Consider the following 11,561-nt stretch of genomic DNA (forward strand, 5'->3'; position numbering starts at 1 on the left):
CCGAAAAACTCACATAATCCAGTAAAATTGATGTTTACTGGAAATGAAATTCCGGCAAAAAAACCTTTTCCCTAGGGCGCCCTTTGAGCCACTCAACTGTAACTGCACGTGCAGGAGTAGAGTTCTTAGAGTGGCCGCTGGGGGTGGAATGGTGGCGTTGCCAGCGCGTATAATTTGATTCTCGAATGCTGATCGGGGCCACTTCTTTCAAAGCAAGTTCCAATGGCAGTCTCCCCAATGAGTTGTAGTAACTTTGAAGTTTCACTAGGATTGAGAGGACCTTGCTGTTGCAGGCCGCGTGGATATCATGCAAAGATTCTGACCCTTTGGTCGCATCTTACCACCTGCAACGAAACCATTTTTTTGTTAAATCCTACTGATGAAGGCGAAGTTTTCTTCACATTTATAAACATAAAAAATAGCTGTAGTCATGACTCTGAGGATCACCGAATCGGACCTGTGAAGCTTGTCTTAGATTTGATACTTCCATGCTTAACTCATTTGTATAATCTTATAATATATTCGGTATATTCCCGAAGAGGATACAGGTTGTTAAAGTTTCTGTTCTTTATAAAGGTTGGGATATAAATGATCTGACTAACTACCGTCCGATTTCCATCCTTCCTATTTTTTCAAAGCCCATTGAAAATATTATGTGCTCTCGACTTTTCTATTTTCTAGGCAAATACTCCTTGTTGACGGAATCCCAATTCGGTTTAGGAAGTATAGATTAACAGAAATATCTTTACTAGTTCAGAAAGAATTAATATTAGAAAATTTTGAGAACAAAATTTTAACTTCAGGGATTTTCATAGATTCCAGCTTAGCGTTCGATCGAATAAACCACCAGACTCCCCTATTGAAAATTTCATCAAGATACGTAATTTGGGACACTGACTGCCAATCAGCAGCCTTGGTGGAAAGTGATGGACCATCAGACGTCATCTGATGGTCCATCAGATGGCGTCTGACTGCCACTGCCAAGGGAATTTCATCGACAAGGGCAGCATTTATATAAGAGTAAAGCTATACGCACTCATAAATATCGCCAAATGCCTCGATAAAACAAAATGTTCGAGAAAAAAAAAAAAAAGCAGGACTACCGCGGATGGAACCCGCGACCACTTGCGTACAAATCGGACACCGTAACCCCTATGCTATGCCACCGCTTAGGAAACTCGATTTGACCATCCGTTTTATACGAGATGACTCGGCTGCAAATTCAGTTAAGCCTTCAGCATGTTATGCAAAGCTCTCGTACATTACTCGCCGTACTTCAGTTCTACTCACCTGCCATGTAGAGTACTTTCGAGCCGTAGAACGATCCTTTTTTTCGCTCATCTCCGGCCCTCTAGACCTGGTACACCTTGTCGTCTTCAACTACACCGCTAAAGTACCTTACATCGTCGGAACTCACAACAGGCTGGGTCTTGCTGAGTAGAAATTCTACTAAAACATAAGACATTGTAGAGCCCGGGCAGGATCGGCAGGTTGGAGCAAGCGGGCAAACAAAACGAGTCGAGAGCGATCGTTCATGAAAGCTCGGCGAAGCCTCTATGGCCGAAGCGAAGTCAGCGAAGTGGCGTGTTCGGCGGGCTTCTGATCAAGGTTGTCGGTCGGCTGGGTGTCATATCTCTAACATGAGCGGTTTTATGGGCTCACATCCCGAAATCGTTTTCTTGTGCATAGATTATTTTTTGTATTCATAGATTTGACGAAATAGTGGTATCCGAACGAACTTTACGTCCTTTGACCGTACGTCTGTCTGCACGTCAAAGCTTTTTGACGTTCAGTCAGAACCAATCGATGTACAATCAGAATGGCCATCAAGACATCTTGATGGCATTTCGCGGCGGCCGACTGCCACCAGGAAACCATCAGAAAACCGACAAGTGGAGTCTGACTGGAGTTTGACTGTCGGTCAGAGTAACTTGTTGGCCAATCAGACATGCTTGACGTACAGTCAGGCACAGTCAGCGGTCCACTAGAATACATTGACTGCCAAACAGGGTTACATTGATGGATTTTTCCTTCGGGTCTTCCTGAGAAGTTAAAATGTTACGGTATACGTGGTATACCGTAACATCACTTATCACATCCCTTATCACTTCTTGTGTCCTACCTACAATACCGCCACCAATATGTTCAGAGAGGAAACTCGTCCTCCAACATGCAGCGCAGTTTCTATGGTGTTCCACAGTAAGCATATTAGGTCCCCTGATGTTTATTATTTACGTCAATGATATTACAAAGATAGAAACTTCCGCCAAGTTGATTATGTATGCAGATGATACCAGCATCTTTTTTTTCTGACTCAAGAGAAGACATACTCACTTGCAAAGGAAACTATTTTTTACGAACGTTAAAACACTGGGTCACAATAAATGCTCTGTCTATAAACCCGTCCAAAACAAAAGAAGTCCTTTCTAAATGTACAGGATCACGGATCGCATTGTCCAGTGATATGTAATCTGGGCCAAACATAGTAGAATGCGTTGACAGCGTAGAGACCCTTGGCGTTGTGTTCTCACAACACATGTCGTGGAATCCGCATGTTTCTTACGTACATAAAAAACTTTGTAAAGTAGTAGGGATAATGAAGAGATATAGGAGAGTATTTTCTGTAACTATAAAAGAAATTAATATATAATTTCTTTTTTATTCAATTCTTTGTTTTTGCCATCTGGTCTGGGTGACAACAAAAAGTAACTTTGACAGGCTGAGGTTAATGCAAAAAAAAAAGCAATAAGGATAATTGAAAATGTCCCACGTGATTATAGTTCTCTTACTTTATTTATAAAGCATAAAATCCTTGACGTATCTAACATCTACTCTAATAGATTATCTGTCACATATCACCGTGCCTTAAGAGAACACATTACAATGATTTTTGACCTCGCTAAACTTGAAAATAATGTATCATTATTTTGCTCACGTTATTGGCATCCATGGCGAATCCCATCATCTAGAGCTAATTTTAGCTTCCAGAGGTTGCGTTAGATATTACCGTCACTGTTGAACACATTATATTCCCGAGAAGTTGATTCACCTTCATTAAATGCCCATACAACTCAGGCTTTCTTATATAGAGTGAAAATGTTTTTTATATGTTTATTATATCTTCTACTTCAGCCTGCTTTGAAGCGCAACCTATTTTAAATTACACTTATTTTATACGACATCTCATATAAGTTATCTTTATTGTGTTTTTCTTTCGTGTCTGCCGGTGAGTGTTGGTAAACTTTTGTTAAATGTCCGTAAAATTTAAACTTTCCAGTAATAAATATGATGTTTGTCTCATGTTTGTTATATCTATCTATTTAAATGTGTATTGAGGTGATACTTAATATATTGCTAAATGTCATGTTACATAAGTTATTTTCACTGTGTTTTTTGTGTGTGTTTTTGATGACAATGCCGCTCTGCCCTGTGTTTTAGGGGGCAGGAACCCATCAAGCTGCAGCTTTTTTCCCAGCCCCCCTTGTCACATGTGTGTAAAAGCGCTCTGACAAAAATAAACTGATTCTGATTCTGATGTTAAAGCGATGGTCGTGACATCCATGTGACACAACACTCTGGATTCGGAGGCTTTGTTCTTCAGGCTCGTTTCACTTTTTGTCGGCGTTATTTTTGTTTCGGACTGCAGTTGCTATCGAAGGTTGCCGCGGCGTAACACGAAGTGGAATTTTATTTTCTTGAATCTAACAGCTGGCTTCGGCTATGTTAAAAATGGGCTTCATATATACAATTGAAATGTGTCAGCAAGAAGGAGAATTTAAATTATTTAGCGAATATCAGTTAATTAGGTCGAAAATTGTTTGTTTATGCCCGTACCTTTTGAGAGAAACTCAAGTGCGCATTGTTGAGGCTTTTTGTATGGCATGATATTTGTTTAGATTTAGTCAATAAAATATCGCCAGTTCAAGATGGCAAGACGTTTTAGTCATCTGACAGCAATAGAAATACAGGGGCATTAATTACTCTCGGGAAAGGGGGGGGGGGGAGGGGGGGAGAAGTAGATACTTTCGGGTGCTCACCGCCTCTATATTATTTGACGAAAAATATTTAATTGCGCGGAAATTCTGGACGTTACTATTATTTCTCTTTTTGAGGTCGTTGCGCAGAACATTTTGACAAAAACGTAAACTATTTCAGTGTAGCAGACTTTATGCAGCAATTATTGTTGGAAAATGCCGTCTTGTATTGCCCCATGGTGTCTGAGCGCAAGGATGGGGGCGTGATATGATGTTTTCTTGGTATTTTAATAGATATGTCGGGCCGCCCATCAGCGTAAATTTTGTTTTTGTTTTAATGCGAAAGCGTTGGCTGTTCCATCGAGCGAACCGGCATTATCTGAATGAAGCCGGCGTAATCATTGTCTATAGCGGCGACAAATGGTAACAACATTCCGCAGAGCGAAAGCGCAATGGGCCCTATATTCCCATTGGATGCGACGCGTCATGTGGTTCCATAGCAACGGCCTCATCTTTGCTAAGGAGCCAGTGGAACTGCTGGCGGCGCGGCGTCAAGGGGGCACGCAGGTATTCGCTTGTCCGACTTTAGGCTTAACGTCAAGCCGATCGTAACGCATTGAGCTCTAGCATCGCCAACCGGTACACGCAGCTAATTGACGTGACCGGAGGGGGGGGGGGGGGGGAGGAAGGTACTCGTTGGACTAACGTTAGACCTAACGTTACGCTTTGAGCTCTAACGTCGGCAACCGCTACCCGCAGCTAGGGAGATGATGATGATGAGACGACACGTGATTACAGGACGCGCCGAGCCACGCTTCACACTTCCGCCACTGCCTCACCCAGCGAAGCAGCAGTCGCCAGCGAGCCAGGGATGCTTTCGCATTCACAACTCATAAGAAGTGCTAGGTGCCCTCGGAATTTTTTTAGGATGCTTAGAGCCCGTACATTGAGTTATCTATCGCCTTTATTTTACGATATAAAAAATCTATTTGAGTGCGCCATTGGGTTTGCAATGTCGATAGCATTTTTGCAGGGATATGTTGTTTACTTGGGGTACCCTTTTTATATTTACTCTGTTAAAAAAAAGCCGCCTATATACAATCCTACAACTCAAAATTTTCTTGTGTATGACTGGTTTAATAGCAGAATACCTAGGCGAACTTTAAAAGCAAAAGAAAGAACAGAAATATTATCGTAAATTCTCTAAAATATAAAGTCAAATATTTACACGTGCCTTATCACTTATGTAGGTTTATTTACTTTTTCATTTTTAATTATAGGTATACAACATCATAATAGCATAACGTATGTAGGTTCAGGGCTCCCTTATTTTTCTTTTTGGGAGCATGGTGCCATTTCGGTCAGCGGCAAAGCCGTTCAGGTTCATTCTTCTGGTTCTGTTGACGGGTAGTCATAGTCACCATCCAACCTCATGCAGCGACCTTCCCTTTCGTTTCCAACATGTACACAAAAGCATCCGCCACTGCAATCGGTCCACGTTCCATCTGTCTTCATTGTACACTGAAAAATAAAGCAGAATCAGAGGCGCGATAAATGTGAATTTCGTGTTTTCAATGTTGTTTAAAATGTTATCTCAAGTAATAAATTCTGGCAATACGTATATATGTTATTTCCTTTGGTATTGAAAGGGATGGACATTTGTGTTATATGTCCAAGTCTACTGTAGTTTTAAAAATACGATAATATATTTTTGCCTAAAATAAATATTGGAAAGTAGTGTTCTCTAAGATGTCGCTTGGTATGTTTTGTTTCGGTAGAATCAAAACTATTAATTGCAGATGACTAAAAAACAATATTTATGTAGTTAAATATAGTAATTTAAAATGGTAGATTGTGTTGATTTGGACACTGAAAAAAACCCTTTAAATATCTAACTGCTCAAGATCTGATTTATGCAACCTTTCCTATTATACACAAATAAAATTATAAATTATATTACACTGCGCAAATCCAAATTGTAATTACTACTCTATCTTTGCTGAATTACTTATACCGAATGTAAAATATCAATGGAGTGTGTGTCGAGTGTGCAGAAATATCTAATGCGAAAAAAGCACCTAAATTTAGTACACAAATGAAATAAACAACATATCTGACTAAACCAGATTAAGTTAAGATTTCTGTAGCTTCCACATAATAAAAATATTTCAACTGCTTAAAAACCGACATTATATTTAAAAAGAAAAAAAACTGTATGAAGCATTATGTTTTTATCTACATCTGAAAGGTCCTTTTTCTTCAAGCTCCTGATAACCAATTAAACATAATTTTAATAATATAATATTTAAAGGTTTAGACTTAATACAAAACGGAGTTTCAAAGTTTAATATGTTTAATTCGGAGAGAACAAGGCAAGTTCTGAACGTCTCAATGAAAAAGTTTTCATTTATGACAATCATAAAACCTTCCTTTGCAGACTTCATCTCAAGCATTCCGTGTAGTGCCTCTGGTTTTATTAAAAGGAACACAATTAACAGTCATAGGCCACTCCACCTTGCATTTTTTGTCTTGCGATGGCTTGCTTTACCTTTAAAGTACAGTACTTTTATCTACACGATGGTTCCTAGAATATTTGCCGATAAGAAGTTTATTAACATTAGAGATACTATTTGATTGTCCATTTAATATGCCACCGCTCTTTTTTACAAGTCGATGTATTTTTGAAGAGTGAAGTATTAGTTGAAGGTTTAGTTTCAATATTAATACTCTGATACTAACTCATTGAAGTATAATTATTTTAGAAAAAGTGTTCGGCTAGTGTTACATCACTAAATAATTCCTGCTATGATGTACCAGAATGTTGCGGTAGCCCGAACCAGGGACACGATAATGTTCAAAATGTTGTAAATTAAAAGGTACCTTTCTCCAAGTTGCGCTTCTAGTATTTCCGTCTAAAATATGTAACGCCTACTTTCAAGCTTATAACCTAAATGTAAAAAACGTTTGCGCGGTTGATGTGATGTAATCAGAACGTCACATCATGTTTTCATTAAAACTATACAAAAAAAAGATAAAAATAAGAAAATTTCTATTTTCGCTGAAACGTATGTATTATAAGAGCAGATTCTTCAGTTATATGTTTCACCAGTCTTAAAGATATCTTCAAAGAACTCTACAAAGAAAAGCATTTGTTTCCAATACTCTTCAAGTGATCTTACGTTTGTATCGCAAAATTCGGCTTTAATGGTATTGTCGGAACTTTGAGGGGCTCTTGATTCCTTCAATCCAGCAGAAGCCAAATGGAGACTGAAAAGATTAAATGCTTTTTAATCGTAGAATACTGTGAGTTGAGGTGCTTTAGTAAATGAAAAATTGAAGCGTTTTACAAATCACAGGGAGTCATAATCAGGTCTCTTGGAATGTGGGCAAAAAACTAGAACGTTTATCATTGCGCGAGATAATAATACTTCGTTTATACAATTCAAGGTTGTTAAGTACGGGAACTGGTGTATTTTTTTAGGCTTTGTGACTTGTTTTATAGCAGATAGAGCAGCACTAGTGAAGTCAGGTGGGTAATACCGTAGGCGGCTAGGGGCACATAATATAAGAAATTAATCGTCACGATAGGCCGTACATTTGAACAAAAACATCTTGAATTAATCATTGAAAAAGAACTCATATTTTATGTGCAATTTTTACTTTTTTTTATTAAACTCAAGTAGCAAGTTGCTTAGCGTCATCAAACCCCACTAATCGTTCCTTCACACTCCCGGATTCATTTCATTTCATTTCATTTCATTTATTTATCCCTTAAATGCCCACGTGGGGCTTTACATAAGGGGGCGGGCAGTATTTCTAAGAATTAAGTACACGGTAAAAACAAGAAAAACAAACAAAAGATAGCAAAAACGTCAGTTACGAGCCGTAAAAGGCGGCAAGTGCTTCTCTAAATTTTGAAGTGTCCGATATGGTTACTATTGAATCTGGCAGTTGAATCCAGGTGAATCCAGGAGGAAATTAACGTAGAGAAGGGAAATCGCCTCGCCGGTGACGGAATATTCGACCGCTGTAGCAATTGGTCGGTGACCGATTGTTCCCCTGCAGATAATGTTTCTAAACCACCGAAGTCAATAGGAAAGCACGGAGGAAATGGCGTTTGCCGGCGTCCCATGCTGATCGAGTCGCCCGAGTCGTTGGGGTTACCGCCGAAGTTGTCGGAGTTCCCTAGTTGCGCAATAGGCGCCGCCTCGCTGGTATCGTCGTGTCGGCAGAAAAGCTAGTCGAGACTAAATTATACATTCCTCCTCGACACGAGTCACCTGAGCAACGAAGTCAGTGCCCAGAAAGATACGTTGAATAAAATTAGCGTAAATCGTACGCTACGTACGCAAGTTGTCTTCACTTGCTCGTTATTTTAGTATTTCCTTCTCATCAAGCCGAAGGAATGTTGGGCAGTATTTTGGCACTGCGGGTTAGCGTTAACTTCAAGAGGAAGTTAACACCACTCAGGCCAAGGGCAGCCTGCTCTGATATCCACGAGAAACCGTAGATACGCGAATGTGACGGGTCAAACAAATGTGAACGGCGCCTTTTGTGTGTTTCTTTCGTTTTAATTCAATGTAGATTACCAACACGCTCAAGTCTATAATTATCACTAGTTTATAATCTCTAATCTGGAAGGTATTACGGAATTCTTAGCTCCTTCTACGACTGATCGTGACAATTGTTCTGCTATATTTTTTTTCCTTTAGCGAACAGCGCACTCGCAGAAACCGAGTTAGTGTATCTCTCACGAATACTATTAAACGAATAGAAACTCCTAAAGAAATAGCTTGTGTAGTGTATGCACTGTATAATGTGACTTTGAAATTTGTTTACAAAAAATGTGAGTTTTACGGATACATACTTCCTACTGCAGCTGTAAATGGCGACGAATGTGCACGATTGAATAAACTTCACGATAAGCTGGTGAAATAACTGGATTCAAGAATTAACCTTTTCGGTTTAGGGGTCATGCTGTCATTTCTTTACGGGATGCACTTACAAGTAGAGGTTAAATCAATTTATACCATTCTAAAAATACCTACCGTCTTTGAGTAATTAATCTGTCTGTTTTCGCCGCTTTGGTCTCGCAAAAGCAAAATATGTATCTAAAAAAAGTAGCAAACCCCAGAGGCTTTCTGGCTATCTCGTTTTTGCGATATTGATTTTGAGAATCTACTAAGGGATGTATCCAAGGTGCTGACGAATCACGACGATTGCGACATTTCTACCTCACATTTTTAGGAATTGTTAAGAACGGAATTTTCCGCCCTCTTTATTCGTTAACATTCAGAATTGGGCATCAAAACGTGAAAGGAAATCGATAAATACGTTAGGTCAGTAGAAAAAAGAATAAATTAAATATATTCGGTTTTATTATCAAAAAGCAACACATCCCCCTAAAAAAGAAAAAAAGAAAATTATATTTTTATTTTTCTAGTAATTTAGCTAAATTATCGTGATGTTGCTTCATCCAAATATGATATATGCGTGGTGCATGCGGCGGCCGTACGTCTTACATCACATTGGTATTTTTTTTAAATTATACTCAAACATACCTTTGCATATGTTCTATCTTAACTATTGCTCTGATCAAGCTATTTATTGATGTAAGTGAGAGTCATTTTAACGATACAACAATTATATGTCCCCAACGCTGGATGCAATTTTTTTCTGAATCTTATCTTTCAAAAAATAATTTATATTCGTTTGTTTTACTATACAATCGCGTATATATTAAAAGTTACGAACACTTTGCAGAATATTTCTCTTTTTTTATGTTACATGTACGACATTAGTATATCAAAGTATAAAGATAAAGGAAAACAACTAAGCCTTTTTTAATATTCTAAAATAGACAATCGCAACACTGGGAAAAATATCTTCATCTTTAGTTATTCAAAATCACACCTTCGAGTACATTTAAAGTAAGCTTAAGCTATTGTTAAACATGCTATTCGTGTATTATTCCAGATAAAAATGCTTTATTAATATATTTCACTTCTACTGATTTTTTTGTGTTTATTTTATTGACTTCACCATTATAACTAGACCGATTGCATACCACGTGATATTTGCTCATAAAAAATCTTATCAAGCAGACTGTCGATATGTTGGTTGTATTGCGTGATTGGTAAAATCTATAAATGTAGTTATTTACACTATACATGTGTTGAGCCCTGAAGATTTAAGAAATAGACATTGATCGTTTTATTAGTAATACCCGCAAATTGTGTGACAATATTTGTGGACAGCAACTTCACTGCAGTGCTCTTTAAACAAAGTTTCGTATATTCAATATTCTTAGAAATAAACTTTCAAAATGGCTGTAAATAAAAATTTCCTACCGTACGTACTTTATAGTTGAATTGCCAGTGCCCGAAAATATAGAAAACGTAGATCTCACAAAAAGCTTGAAAATTATTTACAGAATGAGGATAATTGCTGCAGCGTGCATTTGGTTACAAAAAGGTTTGAGCGCAGCATCTTGCTACCAAACGCGAGGAAGCACAAATAATAATGTACCTAGAGGTAAATTTGCTACCTCGTTGACTTAAAAAACAAAAAAAGTATTAATTCGTTTTTTTTTTATTTATCATCCTGAGATTGATTACTAAGCTTAAAATAATTAAGAATTAAACCCTTCCTATCCTTGTGCCCAGAGCCGACATTAGCTCGAAAAATGAACAAAGTAACATTCATATCAAAACTGAATCAAAATCTCAAATACAATAAATTTTAAAAATGCCCGTGCATAGTATTTTCCTACAACATTGAATAACGCATTCTTGTTTCTCCATCACGGTGTATGAAGAGATTAAGCTTTGATGTTAGGAACTGGTATGATATAACCGTTATTGTAATATTTGAGCAAGGAGCGAAGGATAGGTTGGATGAAAATAGACTCACTTGATATTAAGTATAATGACGACAAAGACGGCCAATTGAAGGAAGGTAATTGCGTTAAACGTCATCGTAGTACCTTTGACAGGAATCTGAATGAATATATGACGATGTTCGCGCATTTTATACCTCCAGGAAAGAAAAGCCGGATGTAACAGCGGCCAAAAACAGCCCCAGTTTTACGTCAGAATTGCGTTGTAAACGGTAAACAGAAACATCTGCGGGGTTCAATGCACCTTCGGTGTGAATATCCACGTCCAAAGTACATATACCTTTTTTGCTTTGTACGATGAAGGTATTCTTGAGCATGGAAGTTGGTGCAACAAAAATTTTAGTCAAAATACGCTCCGAACAAAACATCCGACAATAAAACGCCTCCTTTATAAAAAGATTCTACCCCGTTGGGTCCATGAAATCAAAATCAGATGTATTTTTCTGCTGCTACACTTGCGCTATTATAAAGAAGTTGGCGGTAACGGCCTACGCAATTTTTCAAATTGATTCCTAAGAATTTTATTAAGGAATATATATAAAAATAAAAAAAATTAGAGTCCCTTAACATACACCTAATTGACTGTGTTTTTAAGAGATATAATTCAGTTTATAATTGAGCGTATGTAACACTTGGTTTTATTCATTCTTTTATTCAATCAATTGTATCAACCGGGGTCGGATTCTTAA

The 11,561-nt window shown here is 37.9% G+C and overlaps 1 protein-coding gene across 1 annotated transcript; it reads right to left on the reverse strand.

Moving 5' to 3' along the window:
* Nucleotides 1-5,298: 5,298 nt before the first annotated feature.
* On the reverse strand, nucleotides 5,299-10,961 carry LOC120849797 (evasin P1074-like). The gene is made up of 3 exons (XM_040222035.3): nucleotides 10,887-10,961; nucleotides 7,154-7,241; nucleotides 5,299-5,495 (listed from the first exon to the last, which is right to left on the reverse strand). The coding sequence occupies exons 1-3, from the start codon at nucleotides 10,949-10,951 to the stop codon at nucleotides 5,358-5,360; spliced, it is 291 nt and encodes a 96-aa protein (XP_040077969.2). The 5' UTR covers nucleotides 10,952-10,961; the 3' UTR covers nucleotides 5,299-5,357.
* Between the last annotated feature and the right edge of the window lie 600 nt (nucleotides 10,962-11,561).

Source organism: Ixodes scapularis, unplaced genomic scaffold (assembly GCF_016920785.2).
Source record: "Ixodes scapularis isolate PalLabHiFi unplaced genomic scaffold, ASM1692078v2 PGA_scaffold3__209_contigs__length_174095766, whole genome shotgun sequence".
In the NCBI taxonomy this organism is placed as follows: domain Eukaryota; kingdom Metazoa; phylum Arthropoda; class Arachnida; order Ixodida; family Ixodidae; genus Ixodes; species Ixodes scapularis.